The 20,820-nt window shown below is 39.4% G+C and overlaps 2 protein-coding genes and 1 long non-coding RNA gene across 14 annotated transcripts in view; 1 reads left to right on the top strand and 2 right to left on the bottom strand.

Annotated features, from left to right (window-relative positions):
* Window positions 1-20,587, bottom strand: part of LOC117221219 (dystrobrevin beta) — a 35,118-nt gene extending 14,531 nt beyond the window's left edge. For 2 of the 11 annotated variants that reach the window (XM_033471989.2, XM_033471990.2), the window contains exons 1-3: window positions 1,986-2,180; window positions 1,505-1,669; window positions 314-530 (exon numbers count right to left, since the gene is read on the bottom strand). In XM_033471989.2, coding sequence (XP_033327880.2) covers window positions 314-530; window positions 1,505-1,669; window positions 1,986-2,058 — 455 coding nt within the window. In that variant the 5' untranslated portion in view covers window positions 2,059-2,180. Of the gene's footprint in view, window positions 1-313; window positions 531-1,504; window positions 1,670-1,985; window positions 2,181-4,046; window positions 4,175-4,311; window positions 4,467-4,544; window positions 4,732-4,801; window positions 4,935-19,992 lie in introns of those variants that run through there. The other 9 variants (XM_033471996.2, XM_033471997.2, XR_004490452.2 and 6 more) reach the window with 9 other exon arrangements.
* On the top strand, window positions 2,290-3,762 carry LOC117221225 (uncharacterized). The gene is made up of 2 exons (XR_004490455.2): window positions 2,290-3,354; window positions 3,455-3,762. It is a non-coding gene; the product is annotated as an uncharacterized LOC117221225 (long non-coding RNA).
* LOC117221222 (jerky protein homolog-like) lies at window positions 8,727-10,874 on the bottom strand. 2 transcript variants are annotated; one of them, XM_033472005.2, is made up of 3 exons: window positions 10,717-10,874; window positions 8,985-10,525; window positions 8,727-8,903 (listed from the first exon to the last, which is right to left on the bottom strand). In XM_033472005.2, exon 2 carries the CDS (start codon window positions 10,498-10,500, stop codon window positions 9,010-9,012), a length of 1,491 nt encoding a protein of 496 aa, XP_033327896.2. In that variant the 5' UTR covers window positions 10,501-10,525; window positions 10,717-10,874; the 3' UTR covers window positions 8,727-8,903; window positions 8,985-9,009. The 2 variants fall into 2 exon arrangements, with proteins under 2 accessions (XP_033327896.2, XP_033327894.2); XM_033472003.2 differs by having other exon boundaries at window positions 9,014-10,525.
* Window positions 20,588-20,820: the final 233 nt, after the last annotated feature.

Raw genomic sequence — 20,820 nt, 5'->3', positions numbered from 1 at the left:
CTGCAAATGTCTCTACAAATTGTCTCCAGCTTCGCGCTAGATTTACCCGTTACCGTCATAAAAATGCACAAAAAGCACACAGTCTGCTGATATGATTCTTATAAATGCACCATATATGTTGGACACCCGATAAATAGACTTTCAGTAGATAAAGCTTTAAGATTTATAAATAATATATAAATTATATATTATATAATTATTTATAATATATTATAAATAATATATTAAATTATATATATAAATTATTGGCCGCTTTAGCGAGTTTTTAACCCGAACCGGTGAGTGGGGGGGGGGGGGGGGGGCTTGTTCTTACCCGGTAGTGTAAGCAGCGAGCAGCCAATTCATTAGCAAGGCCGTGGTGGCGTCGACTTTGGCTTGTTGCGAGACAGGCACTCGTTTGTTCAGGGCGTGAAACAAGGAAGACAGTAAAGTTTCGAGCCTCGATACGCCCAGCGTGCTCGACGGTTCCAATGTGTTCAAACCGTTTTCACGGAACGCCTCGATTACATTCCAGATGTCGACGTTGTGTACTGGACAAAAAGAAAAAATAGTTGCACAATTGTTGTCAGCCGTCGTCGATTACAATAGGCGGCGAATGTGAAATGTTCTACAGTTTTAACAAAAGAAAAGAAAATTAATTTCTTTTATCCGGATATTCTAGTTTTCAACCGTCGAAATCTGCCCTACATTTTTTTAAAAGCGTAAATAGATATTTTAGATAATAATATTTTTGATAATAATATAATAACATAATAATATATTATAACATAATAATATAGCATGACATAATAATATAGCATAACGATTTGATGGAGTTTGTAAAATTAACGAAGTTATAAATGTTTGAAATACGCGTACGAGAACAATTTTCGTGTTCCAGTTGATCGCCTGTCTTCAAAATTTGCAAAGATCTGACATCGAAAACATTTAAAATTCGTTGCTTTATCTTTCTCAATCGGTTAAAGACGACAAGATATTTAAAAAGATCACAATAATATCAATTGTAAATTCTATTATTTTTTATTATATTGGATAATCAAAATTATAAGACTCGGAATAAAGCTGCACGCAACTGTAATTGCCGCGAGGGCTACGCCCCCTGACTACCGTCGCAACGCCTCGCTCCCCGCGTTGCTCCAATCGGCTCGCAGCACCTCAGGCGCGTACCGCGATGACTATACGTGGGCGCATTAGGGCGACGCTCGTGTCAATAAATTTCTACATCATCCATGAGGTATTATTTTGAACGCGGTTTTTTGTCAGTGATATTTCCTATAAGCCTATTGCACTGTGTCGCACGATAATTTATTACAAATGTATTTATAAAAATAAATCTCGTAAACAGTTTCTTATTTAATCGTTAAAATTTTAAATAACTGTTACTCTCGGTTTCAAAAAAGAAAACTCGGAACAGCGTAATACGTCGAGTAAATCTACGCAAAACAATTGCAACAAAATCGATGTAACGCATGTCAGTGGTTAAAGAAAACTTCATCGTACTCACAGTGTACCTTCTTCTGAATGAATCTTAGCTTGCAAGCGGTCCGATACGACGCAAATCGGATGCTGTCGAAATTTTGCTGCCGCATTTCTTGCAGAAGCTGCAACCGGCTCGCCTCTCCCGTGCTCCCATTTCCTGATCCCCCGGCACCATCCTCTGCCATTTTACCTGCACAAGCGAAACAACGTAGTATACAGTTCCTATACGGTTCTTCGGATCATTTGAAGCAACTTCTTCCTTTACAAGAATGTTCTCCGAGGCACCGTTCACGAGTTATTAACGAAAAACGGTGACCAATAAGAATCGAGTACGGCTGACGCGAGGCAGCTCGGCCAACCGGCGCGCGAAGCCCATTGCCCGCTCATTGGCTCGGTCGCCTCGCGCCAGCCGAGCTCGCCTCTCATTGGTCACTGTTTTTCGTTAATAACTCGCTAACGGTGCCTCGGAGAACATTTTTGTAAAGGAAAAAGTTGCTTCAAATTACCTGAGGAACCCGCCACTTTCGGATCGCGAGACATTTTCGGGACACGCTGTATATAGTCACTATCGCTTTCCATCGGCACGACGCGATGCTACGACTGTTGGAATAGTGCGAACGTAAATATTATTCTCCGACCGAGTGATCTAGGAGCCCGCAAGGCTACGCGTACGGACATCTCGCTCTGTTCGAACAGTTCCTCGAAGTTGCGTTTGCATAATGCAGTTCGCGTAGTTCGCGAACCAGTGGCGAGTATCGCGCGGAACGAAGGACGCGCGTTGATTAGTCATCGATGATCGTTAACTCTCTGTCGTCGGTATTTAAAACCAAGAACCAGCTTGCTTCCATCAGAGTCGGGCGTTATTCGAATTGTTTCGAATAAATATTTATCAAATATAATTATTCGAATGAATTGTTTTTAGTGGTTAAACTTTTTCTTCGGGGGTTTCTATCTTTTTTTCACTTTGAGTTGACGAATTTCCAGCATTTTCAGCGAGAAAACCGACGCCTTTTTAGTCGAAAAGGAAAAGGTCGCTTGAAATGACCTTGGGAAGTACCCTATTTCCCAGAAGTGCCATAATTTTGGGACTTTCCTTTAAAGCGAATAAAATCCAAATAAAATCCAAACAAAATTGTGCTCAAAACTGTTGCAACACTAATGCAAAGAAAGCTTCGAGGATAGATTGTTCGTTTGTTTCATATTAAATTTTAACTTGTAAAAATTGAAGATCCATGTACAGTGGCGTCAAAGAGTAAGAGATTCTCAACTTGATAATTTATTATGCAAGGCATGCTAGTTGAATAATTCACATAGCCTCGGAAGGAAGACTGCGATGATTTCTGAAGAAACTAGAAATATTATATTATAATAAATAGAAATATAATATTATAATATATTAAATATAAAATATTATAATATAAATATAATATTATAATAAAATAATAATAATAATAATTGCGAGAACTCGGTGGAAGAGTACAGTATTTAGCAACGCGTTATAGCATGTCATCGTCGTAAAGTACGTTGTACCTTGGGACGTTCGAAGGAAACGTTCGTTCCCGCATATTTCAGGCGCGTACAGAACGTAGAAACAAATTGCGAGGGAAATTACGGTAAATCGTGAAAGTTCTCAACGAGCGCGCTTCACAATTTCAATAATCTGATGTAATTAGAAACAAGTTTCTTTCACCACCGAAACGCGTTTAATGATATACTCGAAATGAACAGCACTTAAGCACGCAAGAAAAATAACAGGGAAACTGAAGAGGGCAATGGGGAAGTGCAATTAAACTGCGGTTCGGCAGAGTCGTGGAGATACCGCATTCTTGGGGAAAACGAATGCGAAATGTAAACCGGAGAATATTCGATTATAAAGTGTGTATTCTTTCTTTCTTTTTTCTTTTTTAGAGCGATAGAACTTTTGACAGAGTTATCAGTCATATTTACTAAATCACATTTTGCTTTGACATTTCAGTTGAAGCTAATTTTTTAATTCAGTGGCAAATCGTTATGGAAAGACCGAATCTACAACAACGTTTACAAATTGTGAACATTTATCTCGTGAATTTTATTATACTAACTGTATTAACTGTAACTAAATTTTGAACAACATTTACTCGACTCGATGAGAAACCAGAAACGAGATAAAGAATTGTACGCACAGAAGAAAATATCGGTGCTGTAAGTGACAATGTGTGTCGGAGAACAGAGACAGAGTCAAGAGTTCTTCTCTCATAATTTTGTTTTATTTAATAAATGTCGAATAAAATTTTACTCGAAATATTTCTCGAATTAAATTTTATTCGTAATACGGACGTATTACGGACCCAAATCGTAAACGTGCGAGGAAGCAATTTTCGGACGCTTTCAACTTTCCATTCTAAGCTTCAAATTCTAATCTGCCGGGTACGCGACCGGGTCTGAAGGATGAAGATTGTAAAAGTGATGAAGTCCAGATCGTGGGCCTCGTCGAAGGGATGTAAAGGTGACGAAGTTCGGATCCTGGGCCTTGAAAACCCTTTAATAGGCTACCGCTTTCTCCGAAGTAATTTATGACAGTAGCTCACCCTTCGCTTTCAAGGGTGACGAATTTCCATCTCCTTCTATTTAACAATTCGTTAACTCGTTGACTGGGACGACCGTACATCCCTTACCGGTCGAGTCGAGTTTTTCAGGTATCCAAGCGTTCCATTATCTAATCATTATATTATTTTGTTATGTTATCATAAAAGCTTGTATTGATGAGAGCTTGTATTTATATAAATTTATATAAAATTTATCGGCGCACGTTATGCATGAAGCTACGGTGAATGTCGAATAATTTTTGCTTACTCTCGCCTTCGACGAAGCAACAATGTGCTGACCCGAGCAATATCTTTCGCTTGCAGTTGAAATCGGCTGGTGAAAAAACGACCGCATTCTTCGGGTGTCAATTTAAAACGTAAACAAATAACAACGGTCTCTCTGTGATCGTTGCATTTGCGAAACTGAAAGAAGACAAGCGAAAATAAAACAACAATATTCGTACTCGCAAAAGGAACTTTTAAATTATTATACGTTATTACTTGTTGTTAAATCTGCTTAACGGTGTTACTGTTCGATAAATATAACATGGTGTATCCGTCGAACAAACCAGAACCTTCCGCCGTCAGATGAATGGGGGAACGAGTTTTCCGATAAAAGAACCTCGATTAAATCTTATGGGTAATTGTTTGTTTAGGCAGGTGCGAATACGTGCGCTATTAACATCACCTGTAACATTTATGATCTTGAATTTTATGAAAAAGGAGGCAAATCGATTATGTTAAATTGTTGCTATTACCTCAGTTTATTAGGAATTGGTCACGCGGACAATCATAGAGGTCGCCGCCGATTTTAGCGCGAATGCAAATAGACGATGATTAGGCTAGGTTCGGCCGGTTGCGGTTCGTGCTAGGAGAGACAGGACCCGCCATCTGTGAGTGAACGCATCACTCAATTACACCAATGTCGCATAGGAGATCGTTTCTGAGCAGTGCGATCGCGTGGCGAGCGGCAGCCATCTTGCTCTCGCCTGACCGTAACCGTATCTTTCTCTCTCTCTCTTTCTCTCTCATTCACTCACTCACTCTCTCGCGTTGGTAACAAGGAAACTGTATTATCGCTACTGTAAATTATCATATATTGTTATACGATTATTATTATTAACGAAGGTTATGTCAAGGTTATATCAAACTGTATTATCGCTACTGTGAATTTGTCATGTATTGTTATACGATTATTATTGTTAACGAAGGTCTGAATTCGGGTAGAATCTGTCTGTCCAGTCAGAACCGTTACTGTTAATTCGTGCCATGGTACAACTGTTGTACCAGCGACGGGTAAAGCGTGAAGCTATGCGAACGAATATAATCTTCTGAACTATGTATATAGTTACATAAATGTCGTAGCAATCGGCGGGGGCTAGCATTTCTTGCCTCCTTCGTTATTGCGGCTACGAGTCAGTGTTCTCAGGTCTTCTGAGACTGCTCGAAGCATTCGCGGAATGTACTAGCTTGTATCATCGGGGATATCGCGTTTGCAGTGGATATATATATATTCTGTTGCACGCCCCCCCCCCCTCCGGGGGACGACCGTTATCCTTCGAGTAGTTTGCATTCGCGATTCGGAAAAAAATCCTCATTTATTCCAAAAATATTTTCACTGACTTCTGCGCATTTTTTAATTCGTTTTTTTTTTATTCAAATCGCAGCCAATCTCGGCGCGACTATTCAAATCGCGACAAGCAATAATAATGTGTTGCTCGATCGGCTTAAGGTCGCGTGAAGGTCATTGGATTCGTCCTGATCTTAGCAACCGTGATATAATGATAGAAATACATATAATATACATATATATAATAATAAATATAATATAATTGTAATTATATATATATAATATACATATAAATATCAATTATCTAGAAATCTCGGAAAATATGACCTTGAAAAAAGAAACGACTTCCACCGCAACACGTGTTCCTTCGAACCAAACAATTTGTTAAATAAGCATCTCCGCGTATCATTACTCATAACGGAGTAACGATCGCTTTGTAACAGAATTACCGAGACACCCGGTACATTGTAATATGCAGTGCAAAAGAATTATTTTCTCTGTTCTTTCTAGCTTCTTACTCGATCGCATAATCTTTGTTCTTTTCAGGCTTCCAACTTTGAATTAGCAGCTCTTATAAATTTGCATGCAGAGAATATGCAATGTAAACCTTTTCTTCTACAGTTTCTTTTTGCGCAAGACTGTACCGTGGACCGGTTACGAACAAAATATATTATACGAGGGGCAATAAAAATTCTTTCCTAGTGCATTGATTTTTGAAATGTACTTCCGACCAGCTTTCGATCAAATATTAATTGCAGCACTTAGAATTTCGACGCCATTTCTATATTATTTTTTTACGTTACATTATGAATGTTACATTGTTAAATAGTAACTATGTATTTCTTATAATATCTCATATTACATTGTAAGTAATGTTAAGACGAATTCAATGGCGCAAATGTATACCGGGTGATCCGTTCAACTGGACTAAATAGAAAAATAAAAAAATAAATAGTGAAAAATCCACTGTCCAATTAACCAATTTGAATATATTTATAAATTCATTCTAATTGAATTACACGCGATTGCGACGCATTTGACTGGTATTCTAAAATCTTACGTCTATCTGAGCATGTACTTCTGTAACCCTCGTCCTCTTATCGAACAACAGTTTTGTTGTAAAAAAATATCTGCTTCACTCTGAACTCAACTCTCGTTTGAAACGTGTGTGGATACGTTATCTACCAACGTGAAACTAAGTTCTGTAAATATTGTTTCGCAGCTTGGGCTTGAAATTCAATGTTCCTCCAGCTCTTATCTTCAGAAAATATTGACAGCCTCGATTTAGTAAAGGGATATCTTGAATGGAAACTCCATTTACACGTTAATTTCCGTAAAACACGCACAAAATCGATAACAAAACTTGTTTAAAGACACAGGTTTTTTTTTAAATCATATTCGCCTACTCGCAAATAAAATTAACCCTTTTCGCCATTTTGCAAATGAAATTCACATACTTTCAATTATTTACAATGAAACGGTGAAAACCATCATTCATATTTATATATCTTTATATTATATATATATTATTATTATATTATCATATTATATATTATTACACACACACACATATATATCATATTTATATTCATTCATATTAGTTATTCCGTGTTCCAATACAGGGTGTCCCAAAAGTTACTCGCAGTCGGTAAACAAGGAGTTCCTGAGTCCATTTGAAGCAACTTTTTCCTTAACGAAAATGCGATCCGCGGCTTCGTTCACGAGTTACTAACGAAAAACACTGACCAATGAGAGGCGGGCTCGCCGCTAGGCCGCTCGGCGGCCGAGCCAATCAGCGGAACTCGGCCTCGACCGCTCATTGGCTCGGCCGGCTCGCGTCAGCGAGGCGTGCGCGCCTCTCATTGGTCAACGTTTTCCGTCGATAACTCGTAAACGAAGCGACGAATTGCATTCGCGCTAAGGAAAAAGTTACTCGAAATGACTTCAGGAACCATCATTCCCGATTTCTAGTGACTTTTGGGACACCCCGCATATTTTCTGCGTGCTCGTGTACATACATCGTTTATCGTTCTATTCCAACCGCAATTTCTCGAAAAGGATGCGAGTGTGCGTTTCTCTAATTTGTTAACTACTTTCTAATTATTTTCCACAGAATCGTCGGATAGAAGCTCCAGAACGGGCGGGCGCCGTTCTGCGGGCACGTCCATTTGTTGCAGTTTTATCACGGGGAAACGTTCGCGAATAATCGATTCCAATTCATCAATTCCGTGCGGTGTAACAAAGAAATCGTAGAAACGAAGCCATCGACGACGGGAAGACAATTACTTTTATCGGTGCACGCGCGTCTGCCGACGACGAAACGACAGGGATTCGCGTCGTTAAATTAATGGAACGTGAAAACCACTCGGCGAAGAGGCAGCCCTTCATAATTCATAGAACGCTCGAGAAAAATCCCAGTCACGGAGACACAGTCAACGGAGTGGCTCGTCAACCGGAGCAATTAATGTTTCGATAGCTTCGGGGGTGAATCGCAATCGGACGACAAACAGAGACTTAGATTTGTTCGAGGAGGAGGACAAACAAACAGGGTTGGGAACGCGAACCTTGCGAGAGTTCGTCGACCCTTCGGCCGTTATTGTTTTATGCATAAAGACCGTTTCAGAAGGAGTAAGATAATTTCGGAGGATCGATACCGGGTGTCGTAATGGCGCCAGAAATATCTTATCCGATATAGGTATCATGTTATACAAACGTTTCCACTAATATCATTGTTAAATTTCGTACGAACGTAGATTTTTCGTAGATTTATTTAGAAAATTTTTTTTCTTTTCGTTAATTTAAGCGAACATTTCACTGATCAAGTGTGCACGATCTGTAATAATATATCTGTAATAAAGATAATCTATAATATATGTATATAATCTATGTAGTTTATACAACTAAATATATCTATAATATGTATAATCTATATAGTTTATACAACTAAATATATCTATAATATATATAATCTATATAGTTTATACAAATAAATATATCTATAATATATATAATAATAACATTTTATTCGTCGAATTTATTCGAAATATTATCCGCCGAAAATTAATGCGGAACACATTATTCGTGGAAGTAATGTGAAATATTATACTTAATACTTAATGGGAAATTCATTTGACTTTATTCATTGTTATTAGATTACATATCAAAAATATATTGGCGTCGATATTAATAATAATTGTACGTTAAAAATTCGCGACGACGCGGTGCATAATTAGATAAGTATCGTCGTCTTGGTATCGTCCCGGGGAAAGTTGATAGTCCTCTTCTATTTCCTAACAACAAACAATGTCATTGAAAACTCAAATTAATTCGTAAATAATTCATATGTTGAAATTTGTCCGAAAAATACTTACCACCGTACGATTACGTCGTATATACTTACTCATTCGAGTCCTCCCTGCTCAAGATATACGATATTAACGACTGCACGAGATATTTAATATAAAGAGGCGCAGTTACGGTAAAACATGCCAATCCCTCGATGAGAGCACGTAACTCCTTGTTCCCCGGTTGAGTATAAATTACACCTCGCTGTTCATCTTGCGGCTCATCTTGCGGCTCATCTTGCGGCTCTTCTTCTGCCTCTTCTTGCGATCCACTCGTGTCTTCGACTTCATCGTCGTTTTTCTCTTCCGTCTCGCAGTCCAGCAAATACTGCATCACGTGAATGTCGGTGCATTCTTCTCCTCTGATCGCGCTCAGCATGACCGGCCAATCGGTTTCCAGATCTATCGAGTACGAAACGGAAGTGGCATCGTAATTAACAAAATTATACCATGCATTCTTAATATCGCCCCCAGTAACTTCCAACCAGGAATACGACAAGATGTCGATGCAGTTGCGCAACGTGTAATTAGTATAAAATCTGTTGATCCCTTCGTCATATCTTAAAGCACGTTGCAACAGCTTGCGACGGAAAATTCGTTTCATTTTCTCCAGGATTCCATGGTCGAACGGTTGAAGAACAGACGCCGCAACGGTCGGCGCGTAGACAATTTGAAAATCTTGGTCGCGTGGCAGATCAATGTTATGAGCCTCCGAATTGTCCACCAACAGAATTACTTTTCCGCGCGCTTCTTTCTCCGCCTGGTATCTTCTCACGGACGGCTTGAAATGGTTCTCGAACCAATCGTAGAACAATGTCTTGTCCATGCGCGCGTTCGGCTGCGATTTAAATATCACAGGCAACATATGATCCTGTCTCAAGGCTCTCGGATTTCGGTACTTATAAATTACAATAGGCATGAGCTTGTGCGTGGCCAAAGCATTCGAACAGAGGCCGACTGTAATTCGATCTTTCATCTCTTCCTCCCTCGGCGCTCTCGTAGGGAGCGCCTTCCACAGAAGCCCGGTCTCGCCCATGCTGTAAACATTCTCCAAACCGATCCGTTCCCTCTCGATTATTCTCTTAAAATCGAGTATAAACTCCGCCGCCGCGTCGCGATGTCCCTCCTCGTTCGTGCCCGTCAAATGTATGCCGTGACGTCTCTTGAAGTCCGCGTACCAAGTACGACTTACTTCGCCCCTCAAGTTCGGCAACATGTTGTCCTTCAGTAGCGCCGCCTTATCGAGCAGCTGATCGTCGGTTATATGGTCGGAGATCGATCTTTTTTGCAGATACCACGCGTACAGATGTATGTCGATGCGTTCGTATTCCTCCGCCTCCAGCAATCGTTGCCGCTTAAGCTCGAGCTCATCTGGAAAGCCGTGAATGCCGCTACCATGTTTCAGTATCTCTTGGATTGTTCTCAGGTCCACGCCGTATTTAGTCTCGAGTTGCTTGTACGTGTATCCGTTGGTACGGCGGTCGTACAGCAGATTCGAGCGTTCCTGCATGCTCAACGCCGTCCCTTCGTTTCTTTGCGTCATGATGGTGATAACGATGATAATAACACTAGAGACACGTGCACGTGTTTAAGGTTATGTCGAGAGAACAATTCAAGAGGACAATTGTTAGTAACGATATTAATGGAGACGATTTACATATGAAATACGAATAATTACATGTACGGCTGATTATTAACATCGCCGATAACATCGTTTCGCACTGAAGATTTAAAATGATACTAGCAAATGATCACTTACGATACGATTCGGTTAAACTGCGGGACTACGAATATCACGTGGCCAGTTGCGAGAACCGTCGATCCTCGAAGTCAAGAACGTTTCCTTTTCTAGTCGCCCTTTATAGAGAATTCGTGGCCGAAGCGAGCGCCAATCAACGGCTGGCATTTTTCGCTATGGCGGAATTTCCGTTCCCTGGGTTTCATCTTTTGGGGCCCGACGGACCGCCAAGTGCGATCTTTACCTGATCCTCTACCTGCTTTTTGTAAGCTGTCTTATGTTTTCGTGGAATTTCCCGGGATAGAACTGTCGGGGAGAATTGACATTTACTTCGGCAATTGTTTCGTTGCTATAGCAACCAGCCCATTCGTTGTGCTTATCGGCGCCGAGTTTCGGGAATCTCGTTTCTAAACAGTGTAGTTCTTACTCCAAGATCTCTTAAAACTCTAAGGTTGGATGGGTAAATAGAGCAAACTGTTTGCTCGCGTTGTACGTCGAACGCGCATGCTCGCCGAGTGTCCGTCGGACGGAGACATCTGTCATACGAATAGCGTAACTTCGATGATACATTCTTTCGAACGACATACAGTAATGACTCCGTAACTGACGCACAGCGGTCATACGAAGCGGAGATACGATTATTGACGAGCGTTGCGGTTACTCGTTTTTATTTATCGTTGACAATTCGTAACTATAAGATATTATAATAATATTGTATTATATTATGATATTGTTATATATCATTATCTGTAATATATAGTAATATATAGTCTGTAATAGTCTGTCTAGTCTGTAATATAGTTATATTTATTAATAGAAAAATATAGAAATAATATTGTATTATATTATGATATATCATTATCTGTAATATAGGTTTATTTATTAATACAAAAATATAGAAATATTATTTAAAGATATATGCAATAATTTCACCCTAATTCGCGCAGAGATCGCGCACAAGAATTGTCTCGATTGTGCTCGAAAACTCGGAAATGACTGTAAAAACAAAACACAAGGCTCGAATAATCGTATCTCCTTTTCAAAAATTGTCCATTTTTGTGGACAATCCGAGCAGTACATACCTTCTTCGACATTGCCTTTAGTACTTCACATATGTATAGTTAAGAATCGGTTTTTCTAATGCTTTTTTTCGTATAATGAATAAATATGGTCTAAAAACTGTCGTGTTTGGTCTCATTTTAATTAGAAGAATCTGACCAATATATTAAAAAAGATTTTATGTATAAACAATTAGAAATAAAATAGTTAGGTCGTCGTTTTTGTTCTAGCGTTATAATGTTATTCAAAGTAATGTACAATGGCACACTGACCATTGCCGGCTTCCAGGTAGTTTCCCCTTCTCTCCCTTCCCTTCTCTCGGCACCTCCTTTTCACCTAATCCCTCCCTTTCTGGCGAGGTTTTGGCGACTATAAAGGCGAGCCGCAAGGCTCGAAGTATCGCGTCTTACTATTTTCAAATCTGCCGGTTACAATTCCGACACCGCGGCGTCTTTTAGGATGAGAATACTGTACGTCCGGTCGGACTTATATCGGTTTCGGTTTCGATTCTTGAGAACCGATATTATATTTATAATATTTATATATATCGGTATAATTATATATATTTATATATATCGGTTCTATAATATTTATTTCTCGGTTCTAAATTTCAGTTATATCTGCACGTGTGTGTTGGCAAAATTCAATGTAGCATAAGAGATTGTACACTATTTTTCTGCGTGCTAGACACAACGTAGTCACAGCTTGTTTATAATAGTATAATATATATATTATAGTATATTATACTATATAATAGTATAATATCTAAATCAGGGGTTATTATATTATACAGTGACCAATCAGAGGCAAGCTCAGCTGGCGTGAGGCGACCGAGCCAATGAGCGGAACCGGGCTCCGTGCGCTCGTCCTGCGGAAAATTATTTAATAAAATATAATAATTATATATATATATTATATATATTTATAATATATTTATATTATTATTATATTTTATATTTTTGTATTGGGATTTATTCCCAATATTATTCGAATTCGATTAATTATTATTATTATTCGATATTCGAAGAACTGATTCGGATAAAATTTTGTGCGAAAAATTTATTCGAAATGCTGTTCGAATAAAATTTTATTCGAAGAATGCCCAACACCGCAACGTATATTCATATATATGTATATAGTGCACTTCCCTGAGGCCAAAGGAAATTGAAGATCCTTCGCAGAAGACGCGGCTGGAAAGAAATGTTTACAAAAGCATTTTTCAGGGCCGAGCGTCTCTCGCAGGGATCGTTTTACCGAACGTTTACAGAACAGCGACGCGAAACGAAAACGAGCATCTCAAGTGGTGTTGCGCCGAGAACTTTTTTCCATAGTTTTAGCTAAGCGTTTTCTCATTGTTCTTGTCGCGTCGAACGATATCGAGGCTATCGATCACCTTAAGGAGGGGCTTATAATATTACTGACATCAATCTAGCGTGGGTGATTTAGAAATTAAGTAATATTCTGTCGGGGAGACGAAAAGGCGGTGCTTAAGTGATTACGTATTCTGTTATAAGAATATCAGCGAAAAGAGATTTATCGAAGCTCCGAAGAATACAATTCTCTTTTAGAAAAATTGAGGGGGCGGGGGGAGTGCCTAACACGAGTGCTTAATATTTTTAAAAATCATAATTTCTGATTAAAAACATTTCTGTTAAGGGTAGATGCACATTTTAAAATTAAAATATGTATTATTTTACACTCTATACTTATATACAGGGTGTCCCAAATATGTCTCACAATCCGGAAATATAAAAAAATATACATTTGTAAAATTTTTCGTAGCCCAAATAATCGTACCGATGCAATATTGCCGTAAATAAACAATATCCTGCGAGCTTATTAAATAAAAGCATGCTGCATTCCCGTGGTCGTAAAACGTCATATATTTTTTCACTTTTTCACGTGAATAGGCGGTCTCTCTAGAAGCCGTTTCTACGAAAGTTTGAATGCAACAAAAAGTGTTCTTCATACGCTAAAGCGTTATCAAGCCAAGCGTTATAAAGGATTGTTCGCGGAGCTGCGAGGTCGTGCGCGAATGAGCGAGGGAAAGATTAGAAGATAAGTTGCAATGTAAATCAAGCCCACTTTTAAGATTCTATTGTGTTCTGTCGAGCACTCTCTCAGAAATCCCGCTTTACTTCGTCCTACCTCAGAACACAAAAGTGCAGAGGAGTACAAGGAAGCATAGAGAAAGGAGTGAGGACGTGCGAGAGAGAGAGAGAGAGAGAGAGAGAGAGAGAGAGAGAGGGAGGGAGAGAAGTGTAGAGTGTATTAGCCGACCTACATACGGCTAGTAAAGTTACGGAACAACTTTAAACTTAGTTGAATTCGAAACTTCATATTCGTAACTTCATTCACCGAAGCAGATTGCCAATAGAACTGTAACCAATGAAAGTGGTGCATCAGTCAAGACGCAACCATAACCCAGATTCGAATATTGAAAATTAAAACGATACTATATTTTTAGCCGTTACGTAGGCGATCAAAATTTACACGGTTTTATGGCAAACGGGCTCTGCCCAATATATTTTATTTTTCAATTTTAACCGTATAACAATTTCTCGGATATTACAACTGTGCTGTTTTAAACTGCTCCAGTGAAAAATATTCTCGACATACAATTTATTGATCTGATTCTTCAAGGTCAACACACGAATATAGCGTGTCCCAAAATTATGTTAAATCGAGGAACTGAGGGATTCCTGAGGTGATTTGAAGTAACTTTTTCCTTTACAAAGATTTTCTACGAGGCATCGTTTACGAGTTATCAACGAAAAACACTGACCAATCAGAGACGCGCTCGGTTGGCGATAGGCGACAAACACTTCAAAATTGAATCATACTTTGAAATAGACTTCAATCAATTAAATTTCCCTTCGAAATAGCATTAATAGTAATATTGTCGTAGCCGTTGTATTGTTTTACGAAAAATAAAATTTGTTTGCGTCGATTTGAAAATTTCTCACTAACTTGCACTAAACGAAGAAAGAACAGTGTGTGAAATTTAAGTACAAAAAGAGCTTATATTACGCTCTAAACTGTGTTACATTTTTTCATGCATACGCAAGGTAACTGTTATCGCGAGGAATTCGATTGACCCGAATTTTCTCCTCATAATTGCCGCGTAAACAAGTTTAAAAATTGATTCAACGGATTCCGGAATGTCATCTGCATACAAATGAAAATTATCCCGCTTTAAGCGAATTAATGCGCATTTCGCAGAAACTTGTATACCGTAAGTAAACGCGTGAATGTCCATGGTCTAGTTGTCGCTAGATAAGTGAGTGACTTAAAAGAGGTCGATGCAATTTAGATTTGCTAATGGGTTTATTATACCCGGAAGTAACTTGGTGTCCTAGAAGCGTTAATATGTAATTCGATATCGATATCAGCGACTATTTTTCCACTTCGAGAAGGAAAAATTAGCGATACTTTTTTCTCGATTTCAAGAAAGAATACCTGCTTTTTGCATTTTGGGAAAAGAAAGGTTAACGAGTATTTTTCCACTATTCCAAAATTATGAATAGACACGAAGAAACGTTTGTATGTATTCCACTGTTAAATTGAAATTCAAAATTACAGGAATAACAAAATTACGTTTCACCAGAATTGTATAGCTCATATTATATAATAATAATAATAATAATAATAATAATAATAATATAATATATCATATTATATAATAAGAATAAGAATATAATATATAATATTATATAATAAGAATAATAATACAATATATAATATTATATAATAAGAATAATAATATATATATATATATAATAATAATAAGAATAATAATAATAGGGGTACATGTAGAACGTAATTAACCAGATACCGACTACTCTGTGTAATACGATCTACTGTTCGAGACATGTACAATTTCATACACATATACCGGGTGTCCTTGACAGGTATGTACAAGCTGGCACCAGATAATTTCTAATAAAAAAAAGAAACAAGGAAAAAAATATAGAATAACTTTTTCTTTTTATTTCTGACGAAATCGAGTACGCAGCGAATTTTCAAACTCGACTTTCTCGAAAATTAATTACTAAATAAAAAAAAGATTACTCTACATTTTTAAAAATGTTTTTTTATTAAGAATCAGCTGATGCCCGCTTGTACAGGATGTAAAAAAAGGTTACGCCATGGCTATCATAGACGTGTTCTATTTAACCTTTAGATCGACGAAGAGACCTTGTAAACATTTCCAAGGTCACTTCTTTTTTTTAACAGATAAACAATAAAATAATAACGCTAAAGCAGTTGAATACGTCAACGACAGCCATGTGACATAACATTTATTTTACACCCTGTACACACCTTCCAAGGACATCCTGTATATTAATTAAGAATAGCCCGATTAATGCTCAGTTCGCAGAGGATAAAAAGTTAAATAAGATCATTTTACAAATCATGTTCTTAGCATATAATCCTCACCTGGACACGTAGACTTAAGGAAACATGTCTGTGGCCAGACGTAAAAAAAAGTGTTTTCTCAATTTAAAGTTACTTTTATGCTAACTTATCAAACATATAATACCTGTATGAAAACAAAAGAAAAATAAAGAAAAACAAAGAGAAAAGATCAGCAGGATCATGGTTATATTCAGGATTAATATAGGATTAAAAAGAAATCAGCGTTTATAACGATTCGGTTTTAATTGGAACAGCGTTGATCAGCGTTGATCAGCGTTGCTGTGCATTTTATAATTGAGTCGATGAAAAAATACGAGAAAAAAGAAAAAAAAAGATACAAATTTTCACAACTCTTTCCAGTTATAATTAGGCTCGGCGACGCAAGTTAGGTATAAGTTAGGATAAACAAGTTAGGCGTGTGAGTGGTGCTATGCATTTTAGAATTGAGTCAATGAGAAAAAATACGAAGGAAAAAGAAATACAAATTTTTTTTCCAGTTATAATTAGGCTCGGCGATACAAGTTAGGTATAAGTTAGGATAAACAAGTTAGGATACAACTTAGGCTCTACGCAGAGATATACACAGCTTCGCCTAGCATTTAATTGACAACCATTAGGGATTAATGCCGCGGATTCGATGCCGTGAAATACATCAAAGTGAATTATTGTGTTCGGCGAAGTAGTCGAACGAACGAGTCCTGAGTTTGAATAACCGACGGAAGCTGGCTCGGTTATTCGAACAAAGCTTTCTCGCGGATCTGGTTAATATCGCCGCGTGCCAGACAAAACGTAGAAAGCTTGGTAAATATAGAAGCGGCAGTGACAAATCGAGGCGAAACTGCGTCAGCTTTTACGCCGGCTGACAAATCGTTATTTTATTAGACCCGCGGCATTCATGCATATTCGCGCATGAACGAGCTTTATTTACCGGCCGATGTTAATTTCGATATACATTCCGCGGGGTTCAACGACAAAAATGTGCGGCGAGTGGAACAGAACCGTCGTTCTGTTCGCTTCGATGAAAAGTCTACGTTCGATTTATTCGGACGGTTGTAATAATAATATAACGGTAACTATATAATATAATAATATAATAATACAACGGTATATTATATTATATAATTTATATTATTATTATTATACAGGGAGTCCCAAAAATGTTTCGCAATCCAAAAGTGGCGGGTTCCTCGGGTCATTCGAAGCAACTTTTTCCTTTACAAAAATTTTCTCCGAGGCACCGTTAACAAGTTATCAACGAAAAACAGTGACCAATGAGAGGCGAGCTCGGCTGGCGCGAGGCGACCGAGCCAATGAGCGGAACTGGGCTTCGCGCGCTGGTCGGCCGGGCCGCCTCGCGTCAGCCGAGCTCGCCTCTCATTGGTCACTGTTTTTCGTTAATAACTCGTTAACGGTGCCTCGGAGAAGAGACTCGGAGATTAATCCGGATCAAAAAATACCGTGAATTTTTCCAAAACATTGATTCCCAACAGAGCATAAAACTTGATGCGAATTTACAAGAAGCAATCGAAAATATACGTTCGCTAAAAAAACATTTTATTCGACTCGGGCATTAGAGTAAGATTAATTTATAAAACAACGATATTTTTCCTACTACTGAGTCAAAAAAAAACCCGAGCAAACGCGGGTAAAGATAAAACGTTTGAAAAAGGATCGTCTAACTGAGATTTACACGTGTTAAGAGTGAAAAGGAACCGTGGAAATATGAACCGTGTCATGTAAAAAGATACCCAAGTGTATTTAGCAGGTTCCACGTACGTTTAATCTGCATTAAGAGTCGAGACTCCGATATTATACAGTTAAAGGTTATTTTGTGAAATCTTCACAAAAATTTATTTCAAGCGAAAAGATGTAATGCAGCCACAAACGTTAAACTTAGCTCTATTAATTATTTCCAACAACTACTAAATAAGATAACATATTGTTTGAAATATTGTTTCAAATGTTATTTGTGATCGTTTCTGAGATAACATGTTAGTTGAAATAATATTTCAAATATTATTTGTGATCGTTTCTGAGGTAACATATTATTTGAAATAATATTTCAAATAACAATATTTCATAGAGATAACATACTATTTGAAGTACTATTTCAAATAACAATATTTCATAGAGATAACATATTATTTGAAATATTATTTCAAATAACAATATTTCATAGAGATAACATATTATTTGATATATTATTTCAACTAATATGTTATCTCAGAAATGATCACTAATATTACAATAACACATATTACAATAACATTTGAAATATTATTTCATAGTTATTTTCGTGCTTGCGATCATTTCTAAAATAATATTTCAAATATAAATATAAATATTTCAAATATAAAACAACACGTTACACACGAAACGCCATATCGAATACAAATACACTTCAAACGTGCCCTGATTTCAACAACGCCGTCCGCCGTGCATTTCCGTAGCTTCAGGATGTTCGCGCAAGGATTAATGACACGAGGGAGCATAGCCGAAGCCTATGCCGGGGCCAACGAACCTCGCCGGGTATCGAGTTTTCGAATTCGTCGGCCAGCCATTTTCTTCGGGGCGCATTTCCCCGGCGACGCGGAATCCGCGGCGTCTTTGCGCGCCGCGAATTGCCGAAAGAAAGGATCGCTCGAGAAAGCACCGAGTAACAAAGAGCGAGAGAGAGAGAGAGAGAGAGAGAGAGAGAGAGAGAGAGAGAGAGAGAGAGAGAGATCCTGTTGTGTAGCGAGTCGCGAGGGAATAAGGAACGCGTGGATGCCTAAGTTTGAATCAATACAATAAGTGGGCCAGGTGGGGGGTGTATAAGATCGCCCGAGGAGAGACACAGAGGAACGGCCCGGAATGTGGGACAGTTTCGGTGCGTATATATACGCACGGAGGAACGTGGCGAAAAGGAACGTGCGCGAAAAGGCGCGGTCAATTTCGGATTCGTCGCGATCGGGATGCACACGTCCGATCACCGGATCGATCCGGGCCGATCAAAACCGTCACTGGACGCTTAAAGATCGGCCGATTAAAGATTGACAGTGATCCTCCTAAATTTCGTCGATCGCCTCGGACGCGACGCGAGGATGTAATATTTAAATCGGGTTCGAGATTGATTTCCGTCGCTCCAGAAGGCTTACCGCCGACGTTAGACCGCCGCGAATCAATCGGGAATAATGTTTTGGACCGGTGCCGAGTAGAGGAAGTAACGCGTGTCAGTGGAGCACCGTTTCAACGGGGGAGGGAACAAACACTTCCTTTGCCAGGTGGGGACGTGCACTCGCCGCGCCGCGCCGCGCCGGGACAACGGCGACGACGGTGTCCGTTATACCGCCGTATAACTACGCGTACGTAAGTTAATCTCATTTGGCAGGGCTTATCGTTGCCGTTATAATACAGCGTAACGGTAAATAAATCAGGGGGACGACGGCTCGCGAAGAATGAACACACACACGTTCGCCACGTTAAAACCCGTGAAACGTAGTTGCCTGCATTACCGACGCGCGATAGCGAAATTCGACCGCTTTCTTTTAGACTAGTCGCGGTAAATCGTATGCGAATAAGAAATAATGAAATCCGTTCGTTCGCGTGATTTCTCGATTACACGGGATCGGAATCCGCCGATTTTTCTTAGTCGTCGTTAAGGTGCGACGTGTTATTTCGAGCCGCTGAAAGGTTATGCATAATTACGCGTATGCATAATTACTCTGTGTTAAATATTGAGACGCTGGCAAGCACGCGTGCGAATTCGGACGAAATTCGTAACGGCGTCACGAGACACGGCGATGCACCTAACCTGGCCTGCCGGTACATTGTACGTACCTCTTGGTCGTCCTCGATGCGCGTGTGTCTCTTCGCCGAAGGTGTGAGAGAGCGAGCGAGAGCGAGAGAGAGAGAGCGTTGAGAGAAAAATGCGTCGACGGGTGTGGGGTTGCCGTCCCTGTGTCGACGAAGGATCCTTTCTTAATCGTTTTATCTCACACACACGACGTCATTTAGTACCGCCGCGAAAGTCGGCCGAGCGGCGACAGTTAACGACAGCGACGACACTTCTCGCGGCACTCGTCTGGGCTACTGCTGCACGCAAACACGGGACAGAGAACTGTCAAGAGGACCGGACCGCGTCGGTTTCCGAAGCCCGTTCAGAACCGACGAGATTCGCGCGAGCGGACTTCTCACGCGTGAACGCGTCCACGTTTCGGTCTGCGCCGGACGAGGGGCCGCCGAACGCTTCGCGTCGCCGAGAACGTTACGATAAACAAACTGGGCACAATCTCAACGTAACGTGCGTTCGGAGCCTCGCGGCCATCACTGATTTCGACTGCCACTGGACCGTCGGTGGCGCCATCGTTCCTCTGGACGGGCGAACGAGGAATCGGACCATTGCGCGCGCGATTGCCGCCTGAATCCCCTGATTTGCGATCGACGAATTTCGAATTTACTAACTGTTTAGTTTACTAATAATATACGAACGACGCGGCTTCGACGAATTTTTCGATTCACGGAAAAATTCTTGCGGTTAACCGAGATCTTTGTTCAATGAAACCTTCCATTCAAGAGGTCAACCGGGGATTGCGAAGGTTTGGAAAATAAGTGTTTTTGAACTGTTTATATGACGGTTCTGAATGAAACGGTCGAGCCGAACCGAAA

Source organism: Megalopta genalis, chromosome 16 (assembly GCF_051020955.1).
Source record: "Megalopta genalis isolate 19385.01 chromosome 16, iyMegGena1_principal, whole genome shotgun sequence".
In the NCBI taxonomy this organism is placed as follows: domain Eukaryota; kingdom Metazoa; phylum Arthropoda; class Insecta; order Hymenoptera; family Halictidae; genus Megalopta; species Megalopta genalis.
Note: the sequence above shows the minus strand (reverse complement) of the source record. Positions and strands in the feature narration are given on the sequence as shown.

Excerpts from the sequence above, each read along its gene's own strand:
- LOC117221222 (XM_033472003.2), bottom strand. The coding sequence starts at position 10,500 with ATGACGCAAAGAAACGAAGGGACGGCGTTGAGCATGCAGGAACGCTCG.